This window comes from Marmota monax, unplaced genomic scaffold (assembly GCF_021218885.2).
Source record: "Marmota monax isolate L192 unplaced genomic scaffold, Marmota_monax_Labrador192_F-V1.1 WCK01_AAM20220418_F8-fsc00064, whole genome shotgun sequence".
In the NCBI taxonomy this organism is placed as follows: domain Eukaryota; kingdom Metazoa; phylum Chordata; class Mammalia; order Rodentia; family Sciuridae; genus Marmota; species Marmota monax.
The window spans coordinates 10,523,092-10,538,359 of NW_026694542.1; the positions used below are offsets into that span (position 1 = coordinate 10,523,092).

The 15,268-nt window shown below is 36.5% G+C and overlaps 1 protein-coding gene, 1 non-coding gene and 1 pseudogene across 11 annotated transcripts in view; 2 read left to right on the top strand and 1 right to left on the bottom strand.

Moving 5' to 3' along the window:
* The window catches only part of Cdk12 (cyclin dependent kinase 12), an 83,429-nt gene that overhangs the window by 39,472 nt on the left and 28,689 nt on the right, over window positions 1–15,268 (top strand). For all 10 annotated transcript variants that reach the window (XM_046420352.2, XM_046420350.2, XM_058571581.1 and 7 more), the window contains exons 7-12: window positions 959–1,015; window positions 1,552–1,653; window positions 9,602–9,679; window positions 12,007–12,123; window positions 12,569–12,700; window positions 14,659–14,870. In XM_046420352.2, the coding sequence (XP_046276308.1) occupies window positions 959–1,015; window positions 1,552–1,653; window positions 9,602–9,679; window positions 12,007–12,123; window positions 12,569–12,700; window positions 14,659–14,870 (698 nt within the window). The remainder of the gene's footprint in view (window positions 1–958; window positions 1,016–1,551; window positions 1,654–9,601; window positions 9,680–12,006; window positions 12,124–12,568; window positions 12,701–14,658; window positions 14,871–15,268) is intronic.
* Window positions 6,162–6,261, bottom strand: LOC124076612 (U6 spliceosomal RNA; annotated as a pseudogene).
* LOC124076610 (U6 spliceosomal RNA) lies at window positions 13,174–13,275 on the top strand. The gene has a single exon (XR_006846401.1). It is a non-coding gene; the product is annotated as a U6 spliceosomal RNA (small nuclear RNA).

Genomic DNA, 15,268 nt, shown 5'->3' on the forward strand with positions numbered 1-15,268 from the left:
ATAGCCCCTGCATATTTTATATATATTTTTTCCAGTTATCTCAAAAATGTGTTTTGGCCAGGTGTGCTGGTGCGTGCCTGTAACCCAACTACTCAGGAGGCTGAGGCAGGAGGATCGCGAGTTCAAAGCCAGCCTCAGCAACAGCAAGGCGCTAAGCAACTCAGTAAAACCCTGTCTTGAAATAAAATGCAAAATAGGACTGGGGATGTGGCTCAGTGGTTAAGTGCCCCTAAGTTCAATCCTTTGTGACCCCCCCCCCCAAAAAAAATGTGTTTTGTAGCTAGTTTATTCAAGCCAGAATCAGTCAAGAATTATGTATTATATTTAAGGCCCCAATCTTAAATTTTTGAAAATCTAGAACAGCCCTAGGTTAAGTATTTAATCTAGCAGGTTCAGGCCCTGTGGTCTACCCAGAAATTAAACAAACAAACAAATAAACTTGGGATGATGGAGAGGGGGAAGAGTAGAAGTCCATTTGATTAGACAAAGGGGAATGAAGGGAAAAGGGGTGGTGTGGGAGAGGAGAATAGGAAGGACAGTAGAATTAATGGGACATAATTTTCCTATCCTTGCATTTTGAATACTCAACCAAGGTAATTCCACATCATGTACAACCTCAAGAATAGGGTCCTAATTAGAATAAATTATACTCCATGTATGTATCATGCCAAAATACATTTTATATCTAAAAAGAAAGCCTTGACTAAGAATTAACTAAGAAATTTAAAAATGCAGTAATAATTAAAAAAAAAAGCCTGAAGCATTGTAAATTGGAATAGTCAAAAGAGGCTTAATTGAGGAGAGTGACTGATAAGAACACAAATGAGAGAACAGAGATTAAAATTAATTTTTGTAAAAAAAAAATGTGTTTTTTTAACTGATTAGCACTTGACTTTTCAAGTACAGTTTGGGGACTACTGCCAATTGCTTACAAAAATAATTGTTTTTTGTTTTACAGTGGGCAAATCAAACTAGCAGATTTTGGACTTGCTCGGCTTTATAACTCTGAAGAGAGGTGAGACATTCATCAAAATTATATGTGGGACTGGGCATGGTGGCACACACCTGTAATCTCAACAACTTAGGGAGGTCCTAAGCAACTTAGTGAGAGACCCTGTTCAAAATTAAAAGGGACTGGAGATGTGGCTCACCCATGGGTTCAATCTCCACTATGTAAAAAAACTTACATGTGAGAAGGATCTCTAGAGGCCCAGGGAGTTTAAGGCCAGCCTGAGCAACATAGACTATGCCTCAAAAAATAAAAATAGCAAAATTTAAATTGTAGGTGGACACAATACCTTTATTTATTTATTTGTTTGTTTGTTTATGTGTAGGTGAGGATTGAACCCAGTCCGTCACACGTGTTAGGCAAGCATTTTACCACTGAGCTACAACCCCAGTCCCCTATCCAGATTACTTTTAGATTGTTAGATTGTTGTGAGCTGTTTCAACAATTTCATCTTCAATTGGAAGCTATTTTTGTTTGCCTTTAGCTGTGTATTTATCATCAAAATCATTGTAAATTTATATAATGATGGTTTTACATTGCAGTCGTCCTTACACAAACAAAGTTATTACTCTATGGTACCGACCTCCTGAGCTGCTGCTGGGGGAAGAGCGCTATACACCAGCCATAGATGTCTGGAGCTGCGGGTAAGGTTCTGTTAATACTTTCTTTTGTCTGTAACTCACATATTATTGATCTGTACTCTGTTTTCTCTCTACATTGGCTTTTAACAGTTCTTCTAAAATTCTAAAGTTTCTCTGTGGAGTATTAATATCAGTGATACACCTTTTCTTTAAACATTTCCTCAATTGTCTTTTTTTTTTTTTAACTTCATTTGAATTAGGATTTAAGTGATTAAGATCCACAGATTATAGTTGATTACCCCAGGTCTTTTAATTAGACGTCCTCCTTCCATCTCTCTGTTTTGTTTCCTTACACTTTCCTTAGAGGAAACTAGGTAATTTGTTCTGTAGACTTCTCACAGCCTGAATTTTGCTGATTGTATCCTTATAGCTGGTTTTTATTTTTTTGCTTTTTTTTTTTTTCCTTCCCTCTCTTTCATTCCCTCATCCCCTATACACTCAGTACCAGGGATTGAACTCAGGGTTGCTTAACCCTGAGCCACATCTCTAGCCCTTTTTTATATTTTATTTAGAGACAGGGTCTCACTGGGTTGCTTAGGGCCTCTCTTAAGTTGTCCAGGCTGGCTTTGAACTTGAGATTCTCCTGCTGCAACCTCCCAAGCCTCCAGGATTATAGACGTGTGTCACTGCTCCTGGCTCTCTCATGTTCTTTATCCCTTTTATTTTCTGTAAATTGTAGGGGAATTCAGGGTTGATTTCTCAACCACCCACTGACCCTTAAACTACTTTACACAGGTGGGTTTGAGGTTTTTATTTTCTTTTGGGGGAGATGGGTACTGGGATTGACTTAGGAGCACTCAACCACTGAGACACATCCCTAGCCGTATTTTGTATTTTTTTTTAGGCTGGCTTTGGATTTTGAGTGCTTGTAACAGAAGATCAGTGGTAGATCAGAATTGAGGGTAGCAAGTGATAGGAACCACTGATAAGAGAACAAACTGTGAATGAGTGTGTTATATATTGAGAATTTAAAAATAATGAAACAATCCACTATAAATTAGTAGCTTTTGATTATGGCCGTTTGGGGACGGTTATAAACAATGCCTCATAAAATATTAATCCCTATTCGGGCAGATTTACACACATACCCCACTTGATAAATAACAGTTGTCTCTATTAATTTATTTTGGCCTTTGTCTATATTTTTACAGTTGTCTCTTTTTATGATATTATTAACTATTGATGATCATTGCCTATATCCCTTAATTCATTTGTGGTAATTTTATAATGGTAATATTCTCATCATACCATTCTTTATTAGAATATTTATATAAAGATAATACCCCAGGTACAAACTGTGTAGAAAAGTTAGGATAATGCTTAATTCTGTTTATTTACCAGTTCAAAATAATGACGTAGTTTTCTACTATTCCCAGAGATAACCAGTGAGAAAGATTTTGGTTTTATTTTTTACTTTAATTTTACAAACTCCTGGATTTAAGCATATTTGATGTGTTTTAATTCATTGTAGTTATTATCCTTATTCCTGTTTAAACTATCTATTTTTTTTTTACCAGTGGGAGCTTTGTCAGGTTATTTCTTGAGTTTTGTTGATAATCATCGTGGGTTTTTTTGTTTATTTGTTTTTTTGGGTACTAGGGATGGAACCAAGGGGCTCTTTACCACTGTACTAAATTCTCAGCCCTTTTTATTTTTTTAATATTTTTTTAGTTGTAGTTGGACACAATACCTTTATTTTACTTATTTATTTTTATGTGATGCTGAGGATCAAACCCAGAGCCTCACGTGCTAAGCAAGTATTCTACCACTGAGCTACAATCCCAGCCCTTTATTTTAGAGATGGGGTCTCATCAAGTTAACTGCTTAGGGCCTCACTAAATTACTGAGGCTGGCCTCAAACTTGCAATCCTCCTGCCTCAGCCTCCCAAGTGGCTGGGATTATAGGCATATACTATTGCATCTGGCTTCAATAGTAGTCATTGATATTCTTCCTTATTTTTTGGTTTCAGGCTTATCCTATCCTGTTCATTTTTTGTCCTACTACATGATATTAGCTATTACTCTAAAAAGCCTTCATTCCTTTGTGGAAAATTACAATAGAAACCACAATTTTTGTGTTAGAGGAACAGACATCTTTAAATGGGTTAGTTGTTAGTTGTTTCTTACATTGTACGACACACTGTCCTTGACCTCCATGCTTTATTGTTTTGACATATGTACTTCATGATATAGTATATCCCATTCTTTCCTTTCCTCACATTTTTTTTTTTTGGTACTGGGGTTAAATTCAGGGGCACTCAACTGCTGAACCACATCCCCAGCCCTATTTTGTATTTTTAGAGACAGGATCTCACTGAGTTGCTTAGTGCCTTGCCATTGCAAAGGTTGGTTTTGAACTCTTGATCCTCCTGGCACTGTAGGGGTTTTATTTCAAAAAATTCAAAAGGATAATAGAAAAAGATAATTTCTGTGGCAGCTTACCTAATCAAAAGAAACTTTAGTTAAGTTTTACTGACTCAAGCTGGATATGTTTGTGTTCTGGGCTATTTGCTTTAGCAGTATTAGCAACTAAGCTCTAAAATTAACACCCCAGTAAGATGTATTGGGAAAGTTCATAGTTCTTTTAGTATTATTATTTCAGTCTGTGCAACCTGTCACTTCTGCAGTAGCAAAGAGTTGATTACATAATGAATGTTTTAGCCACCCAAAGTTTGGAAACTAAAATAAAACACAATTAGAAATTGAAACTATAGGGCTGGGGATGTGGCTCAAGCGGTAGCACGCTCGCCTGGCATGCGTGGGGCCCGGGTTCGATCCTCAGCACCACATACAAAGATGTTGTGTCTGCCGAGAACTAAAATAAATAAATAAATAAATATCTAAAAAAAAAAAAAAAGAAATTGAAACTATAGAAAACTAGTCTTAAAGTTCAGCTTACAAGATTATGCTTACCTTTTTTTTAAAAAAATATTTTTATAGTAGATGAACACAATACCTTTATTTTATTTGTATGTGGTGCTGAGGATTGAACCCAATGCCTCACACGTGTTAAGCAAGCTTACTCTACCAGCTGAGCTATAATCCCAGCCGTATGCTTACCTTTCGAAGTGAACTTATTACTTTGATGTTCCATGTTAGTTTCTCTTAAGATATTTATACAGAATGTGTTTTTTTTGTTTTGTTTTGTTTTGTTTTACAGAGAATTAATATAGTAGTTCAGTGTACAAATCAGAGGAGAAACTAGAAAGACTAGTACAACAAATTATATGTGAAATGAGAAAACCTTGCTATTGTGTTTTTCATTTCTCTCCTCTTATTTCCAGTTGTTAGAACAGTGGAACTTTCTTCTTTTTCTTTTTCATTTTCTTTTTCTTTTTTTTTTTTTTTTTTGTATTGGGAATTTAATCCAGGGGTGCTTCACCACTTACTGGTCTTACTGAGTTGTTTAGGTACTCATTAAGTTCCTGAGGCTGTCCTTGAACATGCAATACTCCTGTTTTAGCCTCCCTATAACACTGGAACTTGATTTGGCAGTTAATGTTTAAGGTCTGTTGAAAATAGAATAAATTTTACTTTTTTCCATCTCTAACATTTGAATACCAGAAGCAAAAAGTTGCCTTTTGTCAATTGAGATTAATAAATGTTAATAGGTGCTGATTTCTTAAAAAACTACGTTTTTCTTTCTCAAGTTAAAGAATTTCAAAATAAATATATAAAATTTGGGTCTGTGAATATTTGTAAATAAATCTTATTTCAAAGCATAAGTCAAACCAGACATGATGATGGCACACAGCTGTAATCCCAGCTACTTGGGAGACTGAGGCAGAAGAATTCACAATTTTGAGGCCAGCCTAGGCAAGTTAATGAGACCCTATCTCAAAATAAAAAATGAAAAGGGCTAAGATGTAGCTCGGTGGTAGAACAATCCCTAGTACCCCCCCAAATACATACACAAACACAAGTCAGAAGAGATTTATTGCCCCCTATCTTTTTTAACATTCTGGGTTAAAAAATGAAATATTTCATGCATGCAAAAAGTATATATTTTTTCTCTAATTTTACTTTGAAATAATTAAAACTAATTAAGAATTATAAGACCTATGGGGCTGCTCAGTAATAGAGCACTGCCTAGCATGTGTGAGGCACTGGGTTCAATTCTCAGCACCACATATAAATAAATAAAATAAAGGTCCATTGACAACTTAAAAAAGTTTTAAGACCTACAAAGAACTTCTGCACAGCCTTTATCTAGATGTATTCCCCCACCTCACCCCCAGTACCTAAGTATTGAATCCAGAGTGGATTGCACTCTCTTACTAAGCTACATTCCCAGGCCCTCCCTCCTTTATTTAATTGCATTGCCGGGCACAGTGGCACATACTTGTAAGCAGGAGAATCCCAATTTCAAAGCCCGCTTCGGCAAATCAGCAAGTCCCTAAGCAATTTTTTGAGACCCTGTCTCAAAATAAAAAAAGGGCTGGGCGTGAAGCTCAGTTGTAAAAAGTGCCCTCAGGTTCTGTCCCTGGTACCAAAAAAAAAAAAAAAAAGGTAAAAAAAAGTGCTTCACAAATTTGCATGTTATCCTTGGATAGGACCATGCTAATCTCTATATTTTTCTAATTTTAATATATGTGCTATCAAAATAAGCACACCTCACCTTTTTTATAAATCTTGATTTTGAGACAGGGTCTTGCTGTCTTTCTCAGGCTGGCCTTGAATTTGTAATCTTCCTGCCTTAGCCTCCTGTGTAGTTGAGGTTACAGGTATATGTCCCCACACCTGGCAGCACTGGGACTTGAACACAGGACCTCACACATGCTAGGCAAGCACCCTATTATTGAGCTGCATTCCCAGCTCACTAAAGTTTTTAGACCTTTTTATTAAAATATAAAATAAACTGCATCTGTTTAAAGTACACAACTGAAAAGTTTTGACCTAATTTAGTTACTGTGAAACCATTACCACAGTCAAGAAATGATCACCTAAAAAGATTCCTTGTATCATTTTGTAATCCTTCTCTTGTACCTACATTATCCCATTCCAGGCAAACCACTATTTTGTTTTTCTAAAAGTTTTATGTAAGTGGAATCATATAATATATTTACCTCGCCCAGGACATTTTTTATTCAACATAAATTGAGGTTCATTCTTATTAGTGTCACTAGTTTTGTTGTTATGTTTGTTTGGGTTCTAGGATCTAACCCAGGGTTGCTGTATTACTGGTCTTTATCCCCAGTCCTTTTAAATTTTTTTTGTTTTGAGACATGGTCTCACTAAGTTGCTGAGGCTGGCCTCAAACTTGTGATCCTCCTGCCTTCCAAGTCATTGAAATTACAGGCCTGAGCTTCCTTGATGGCTATTTGTTTTTGAGACAGAGACTTACCTTGTTGTCCAGGTTCAAGGTTCAAGGGATCAAGTGATTCTTCTGCCTCATCTTTCTAAGTGGCTGGGATTATAAATATGTATGACCAAGCCTGACTAGAATGACTAATTTTTAATATCTTGCCACATTGGCACACACATATATATAACACATATATACATAAAATAAAAAATGTTTATACTGGGATTGTGGTTCAGCGGTAGAGCACTTGCCTAGCATGGGCAGGACCTGGGTTCGATCCTCAGCACCACATAAAAATAAAAGGCATTGTGTTGTGTCCATCTACACCTAAAAAATAAATATTAAAAAAAAGTTTATGTTTTTATCATATTTTTTCCAGACTTGTTTGAAGGAAGTTTGAAGGAAGTTGCATATATCATGCCTTTTCCCTCTTTAATATTTAATATATAGCCCTTAAAAACAAATGAACCTCTTATATAACCATAGTATAGTGATAAAATATTTTTATTTAATACTGTACATTTCATATTTCAGTTTTTATTAGTACCATAAGTAATGTCCTAGTAACAATACCCCCAATTCAGGTCCTGTCCAGGATCATGAGGGCTGGTGATTAGCTTGGTGTGATATAAGAGTGCTCACCTGTCAAGATTGAGGCTCTGGGTTCAATCCCTAGCACCTGAGGGAAAGTGAATATGCCAATCCAAGATCATTATTATTCTTAGTTGTCTTATTATTTATTTATTTATTTATTTAAATGGAATTTTGCTGTGTTGTTCAGACTGGTCTCAAATTCATGGGCCTAAGTGATCCTTCTCGCATTTGCATTATAGGTGAATATAAATTTTCTACCATGTAGATTCAGGTTACACATCTTTTTTTTTCCCTCCAGTGCTGGGAATTGAACCCAGGGCCTCAAACCCCAGGCAAGCCCCTATCGCTTAGTTACTTCCTCAGTCCAGGGTATGTTTTTTGTGGGGGTGGGGGATTACTGGAGGTTGAACTCATAGACACTCGATCATGAGCCACATCCCTAGCCCTATTTTTATTAGAGACAGGGTCTCACCGAGTTGCCTAGTGCCTTCCTAAATTGCTGATGCTGGCATTGAACTCAGGATCCCCCTGCCTCAGACTCCTGAGCTGCTCGGATTACAGGTGTATGCCTCCATGCCTAGCAGGTTATGTATTTTTTTAAAAATATTTTTTTAGATGATGATGGATCTTTATTTTATTCATTTATTTATATGTGGTGTTAAGAATCGAACCCAGTGCCTCACACATGCTAGGCAAGCGCTGTACCACTGAGCCACAACCCCAGCCCCCGATTATGCATTTTTGAATGGAATATTTCATAAGCAATTTTCCCTGGGGCGCTTTGAGCCCCCTTTTTAAAAAATTTTTTATTTTTATTCTATCTTGAGTCTCGCTAAGTTGCTTAGGGTCTAGCTAAATTGCTGAGATTGCCTCAGCCTCCCAAGTCCCTGGGATTATAGGTGTGTACTACTTTGCCTGGCCTTAAGCACTGTTGTATTTCTCTCAGAGTATCATGTGTGTACTTACATGGATTTTGTTTGCCCTTTAGTATTGATATTAATTTTTGTCATTTGGTTAAGTTGTTGTTTTTTCCCCCCACTAAACTTACTGGTTTTATTCTTTTTAAAAAAAAATTTAATTTTTTGGGCAAGGGTTGTAGCTCAGCGGTAGAGCGCTCTTCTAGCATGTGTGAGGCCCTAGTTCAATCCTCAGCACCACATATAAATAAATAAATAAATAAAATAAAGGCGTTGTGTCCAACTACAACTAAAAAAGATTTTTTAAAAATTTTTTTAGTTATAGGTGAACATAATATATTTTATTTTTATGTGGTGCTGAGGATCAAACCCAGTGCCTCATGCACACTAGGTGAGCACTTTACCACTGAGCCACAACACCAGCCCCCAAAAAAAATATTTAAAAAATATATTTATTTTTTAGTTATAGGTGGACACAATATCTTTATTTTTTTATTTTTATTTTTATATGGTGCTGAGGATCCAACCCAGTGCCTCATGCGTGCTAGGTGAGCACTCTACCTCTGCGCCACAACCCCAGACTATTGGTTTTATTCTTATAGTTAATAAAGGAATTTTTAGGGAGATGCTTTGAGACTGTGTAAATATATTCATATGGTTTTGAATGTCCTGTTCAAAATGACAAAGTATTTGTATAAGCATAATTTATTTGAAAATCATATTAGAACTGATTCTGGCTGATAATTTTTTTTTTTGCAAATTCAGTGCCAAGAGGGCTGTAGTATAGTATATATTCTACAGAGCAGATTAATGACACAAACTAACTTCCCTTTTAGAAACTGCTGAGCATCCTTGTAAGATTATCTTTAGTTATTTTCATAATTTACAGCGCCATAGTAGGAATAAAAGACTCTTCTGTGCTTAGAGCTGTCCTTTACAAGTGGAAGTTTGATGTGCTGGCAAATTATGGCAAGAATTTATTTATTTATTTATTTTAGGAAACAAACACTGAAGTTCTAGGCTAATTTACAACACAGTATATTGGATGTAGCCTGATACTATAAAAGTTTATTGAGACAACTTTAAATAGGCTCCAGGGATTTCTCTCCTGACCTCTCAGTTTTACTCTTTCTAGGTGCATCCTTGGGGAGCTGTTCACAAAGAAGCCTATATTTCAAGCCAATCTGGAACTGGCTCAGCTAGAACTGATCAGGTACAGCTGTGCATGTGCTATTATGTACCAGGTGTGATAGGTAATCTAATCCTCTAATTTCTAACACTTTCCAGTCATTCTACTAAATGATTGTACAAGTTTTCTCTTTGCTCAGTTAGATTTACTTTATATTTTGTTCTAGGTTGAGTATGAAAAGAAGCTATATTTTGCGCCGGGGTTGTAGTTCAGTGGTAGAGTGCTTGCCTAGCATGTGTAATGCACTGGGTTTGATTCCTGGCACCACATAAAAATAAATAAAATAAAGGTATTGTGTCCATCTACAACTAAAAAATATATATATATATTTAAAAAAATAAACTATATTTCATTGTAGAAAATATATATTGAAACTATATTTTGTTTTATGGTGCTGGGCATTGCACCTAGGGCTTTGTGCATGCTTAGTGCATGCTTCGCATGCACTCTACTACTGAGCTACATCCCTAGAACCCTCCATTTAATTTTTTAAAGTCTTAACTTGCATAATTTTTCTTTTCTTTCTTTTTTTGATTGGGAGGGTACTGGATATTGAACCTAAAGGTGCGTTACCACTGTGCTACATCTCCAACCCTTTTTAATTATTTTTTATTTTGAGTCAAGTTCTCACTAAAGAACCTCACCGAGTTACTGAGGCTGGTCCCAAACTTGTGATCCTCCTACCTCAACCTCCAAAGTTGAAAGGATTACAGGTGTGCACCACTAGTTCCAGCTTATTTTGTATATTTTGCTTTAACACGGGCACCTATAGCCCCAATCTTTCAGGAGGTTGAGATGGGAGGATCTCTTGATCCTAGGAGTTCAGGGCCATTCCAGGCAACATAGTGAGACTTCATCTCAAACCAAAAAAGAAAAAAGAAAAGCATGCTGTTTTCAGGATGTTTGTTTGTTTGATTCTTAGGTTAAATTAAAATTAAGTTTGGGCTAGGGACGTGGCTCAAGCAGTAGTGCACTCGCCTGGCATGCGTGCGGCCCGGGTTCGATCCTCAGCACCATATACAAACAAAGATGTTGTGTCCGCCGAAAACTAAAAAATAATATTAAAAAAATTCTCTCTCTCTTTAAAAAAGAAAATTAAAAATTAAATTAAATTTATGGGGCTGGGGGGTGATTCAGTGATAGAGCATGTGCTAACCATGTGCAAGGCCGTGGGTTCAATACCTAGTATGAAAAAAAGAAAAGCATGTTACTCTTTTTTTTTTTTTAATTAGTTAATTTATTTTTTTGGTGTAGATGGACACAACACAATGCCTTTATTTTTTATATGGTGCTAAGGATTGAACCCGGCTCCCTCCCGTGCTAGGTGGGCTCTCTACCACTGAACCACAATCCCAGCCCAGAAAAGCCTGTTATTCAGTTGATTGCTTTTCTGTTAAACTTTAAGACTCAGATAAATCAGGTCCCTGCCTTCAAAAACCTCCGTTTAGTAATGTTTATGGCATATAAACAGATAGTTTGAAAATTGAACCTATAATACAAAATTTAGGGAAGTCCTGGAGTTAGAATGAAATTTGGGCCTCTCCTCCCCCAATAAAATTGAAAGGAGGAATTTAGCAGGCAAAGTTTAAATTACACTAGACATTTTAAAGGTAATATATAACTCATTATTACATAATAAACTCCCAATTACCTATCAAAATTTCCACTTGTATGCTCTGTTCTCTTCTTTTCTCTGTAGGGACAATATAAGACTAACTCTTTTGTAGTATATGAACTTAATATTAACCGAATAGAACAAAATTGGTAATGAAAATTGTGTCGGGGATTAAAAACATGTTTTATGCTGGGTACAGTGTCACACCTGTGATTTCAGTGACTTGGGAGGCTGAGGCAGAAGGATTTCATGTTTAAGGCCAGCCTCAGCAATTTAGCAAGTCCTTGTCTTAAAATATAAAATGAAAAAAGGAATAGCTGGGAATGTGTCTCAGAGGTAGTTGTGCTTGCCTGGCATGCCTAGGCCCTTAGGCCCTGGGTTCAATTCCTAGTACCATCACTGAAAAAAAAAGAGAGAGAGAGAGAGAGAATTGGAATTGGAGATGTGGTTCAGTGGTAAAGCACCCTTGTGTTCAATTCCCAGTACTGGAAATTTTTTTTTTTTTTAAACCAAATGTGTGGATTATTTTGGATTATTATGCCATTATTTTCTCTTACTGTGTTATAATCAGTTCTTTCTATCCTTAAAGCAGCAAGGTCATATTTTACCTTTCTGCATACCCTATATGATAAGCAAAATTTCCAAACTTCAGAAGGTAATAATTTCTGCTTGTAGAACTCAAGAATACCTGATGTTGACTTATTTCTTTGCACTTTCTTTTTTGTTTCATTTTCAGCCGTCTCTGTGGTAGCCCTTGTCCAGCTGTATGGCCTGATGTTATCAAACTACCCTACTTCAACACTATGAAACCGAAGAAGCAATATAGAAGGCGTTTGCGAGAAGAATTTTCTTTGTGAGTTTGGCAAAAATGTGCATCTCAGTTTAGGTTTGGCTTGTGTTAAGACTGCCTTTTCCTGGCTACGGGAGTTATCATTGTCTCAGTTTACTCTGACAAAACATTTTATTTTTAAACAGTATGCTAGTTTTATCATAGCCCTCATACTTTTCTAATTTGACTATAGAAGACCATTTTGTTTTGAATAATTATATAAATTTCTTCATAGTTCTTTTGATCTTTAAGGAAATGAGAGAAAGACATTATTGTCATGTGTTTTTTACCTGGATTGTAGCATTTCTTAAATCCTGTGTGAGAGCAAATCCATTTGCTTGCATTAGCCAACTTCTAGCTCCCTTTCCTCAGTTTAACATGAAGCTGGAAATTCAGAGACCTTTTAACTAAAAATTTGAGAACAATGGGATCATTGCAAACTTAACCTTTTCTTTTTTTCTTTCCATAGCATTCCTTCAGCAGCACTTGATTTATTGGACCACATGCTGACACTAGATCCTAGCAAGCGTTGCACAGCCGAACAGACCCTACAGAGTGACTTCCTTAAAGATGTTGAGCTCAGCAAAATGGCTCCTCCGGAGTAAGTACTGGTGGCTATGCAGTGACCCTACGCCTCCCCTAACCCTCAGGAGATGAGAAACTCAAGATAATAGGTTTTTTTTAAAAAGAACTGCAAATGGCTAAGTTTCACATGTAGAGATTTCCTTGAGTTAATAAGGAAGTTAATATGGTTAATAAGGAAGATAGTTTTGTTATTTTAAACAGTGAATAGAGCTGGGCATGGTATCACACGCCAGTAATCCCAGCTTCTTGGGAGGCTAAAGCAGAAGGATCATAAATTCAAGGAACTTAGCAAGACCCTGTCTCAAAATAAAAAGGATTGGAGATGTCACTCAGTGGTAAAGTGCACAGGGTTCAATTCCTAGTACTAAAAGCCAAAACAAACAAAAAAGGTTTAGTTATAATATTTGCTCTAGATTTGACTCTCAAGAATCTTTTTGTCTCTAGATTCTTAGCATATTGCCCTATACAACCTCTTTGAAAGTATTTCTAGTGCTTGCTTTGGCAGCACATATACTAAAATTGGAATGAAACAGATTAGCATGGCCCCTGCACAAAGATGACATGCAAATTCATGAAGCATTCTGTATTTTTTTAAAAGTATTTATTTTTAGTTTTGTTCTTGACCATTTTATCTTCTGGAATCACCTGTATCTGTGGGGACCATGTATTTCTCATATTTGTAAGAATAGTCCTAATTTCAAATAGTTTGCATCACTGTTAGGTCACTGAATAGTGACTTAAAAAAAATAATGTCTTTGGATCTCTCTTTCATCATAATCCTATGAACTTCCTATATTTTGTAGGATTTCCAGGGATTTTGCATTCATCCCCCACATTCTGGCACATAAAAAAATCTTATTATTAGGCTTGGGGATATAGCTCAGGGGTAGAGTACTTCTGTTGTATGTGTGAGGCCCTGGTATTACAGACAGAAGAAATCTTTTATCTCTGATTTATCACTAACAGTATTATAGCTTTTGTATCAGATTTTTTTTTTTTTACCCCCCACCCACTGGCAACTGAACTCAGGGGCACTTGACCACTGAGCCACATCCCCAGACCTTTTTTTCTATTTTATTTAGAGACAGGGTCTACACTGAATTGTTTAGTGCCTCGCTTTTTGCTGAGGCTGGTGTTGAACTCACAATCCTCCTGTCTTAGCCTCCCAAGCAGCTGGGATTACAGGTGTGCATACCATGCCTGGCAAAGAATGTCTCACTGAAGTGGGTAAGATTTCAGTACATGAGTAGGTAGTATATAAATCCGATTGTTCTAAAGAAATGTCCAGATTCATCTGTGGGACTAGAATTTCAGTACACTGAATGTGACTTGAAATTCCTAAGCTGCTTACTGAAATTTGGGAACTCCTATTATAGGGATTTTGTAGTAAGATGATTTAATATACTTGTAATGTTTGCATTTTTGAGTATGGGAAGTCTGGAAATAACATCAATTAATACATAGTATTAAACGCTACATATGAAAAATATGTAGTTATGGAAATTTAGTGAACAGGAAGAGGAAGGAACCAGTCGTTGGTTCTCACAGACCAAATAACAAATTCATTTTACACAGAATAATTTAATCGTCATGTATTTATATGGTTCCAAGTTTTAAATCACCACCTTTCTTAGACTTGTAAGTATTAGCAAGCCAGTAATCTCTGTCCTTTTATTCCCAGCTGAAACTTGACCTGTTATATCAAGGAAGAGCAATATTTGACTAGAACATGAAAATTTATATATCAGGTGTATCCCTAGTATTAGCAAGATCCTTATTTCCCACTATATAAAATCTTTTGGGCTTTTGGACTTTTATTTCCCCAGATTGTCATCTGCCATGGTTCTTTATATGTTGCTACTATCACTAATTTTCATGTTTCCTTGTTCTTCCCACTTCCCATGCTTTCCCAGTTCAATCTTTATTCCTCTATTCGCTCACTACTGCATTCCCCTTTGCTTTGTCTTTTTCCAGCCTCCCTCACTGGCAGGATTGCCATGAATTGTGGAGTAAGAAACGGCGACGGCAACGACAAAGTGGTGTTGTGGTAGAAGAGCCACCTCCATCCAAAGCCTCTCGGAAAGAAACTACCTCAGGGACAAGTGCTGAGCCTGTGAAGAACAGTAGCCCAGCACCACCTCAGCCTGCTCCTAGCAAGGTGGAGCCTGGGGCTGGGGATGCAATAGGTCAGTGCTGGAATGGGATCTTTGTGCTTTTATTAAGCACATTTGGCAGATTTTGAAGGTCATATGCGAGGAGTATGGAGCATGTGTGTCTGTGTCTTTTAGTTTTTGTCCAGTGAGGCAATAGGACAGAGGTTGATGTTCTCATTTTTGGAAAGAATATAAGCCATATTTTGTACATGTGGTTCAGAAAGTCTATAATACACCATTTTCCTTTCTTGAAATAAGGAATACTATATCTTAGATGTGTGATAAAAATCAGTGAATTAAGTAAGCAAAATTTAAGTTTCATCCATGACTTTATAACACATGTTGATTTAGAGCCCTATCTATATTAGATTTGATAAGGTCTTAGAATCTAATTATATTAAATCACAGTTGCTAAATGTATTTAGTTCTGT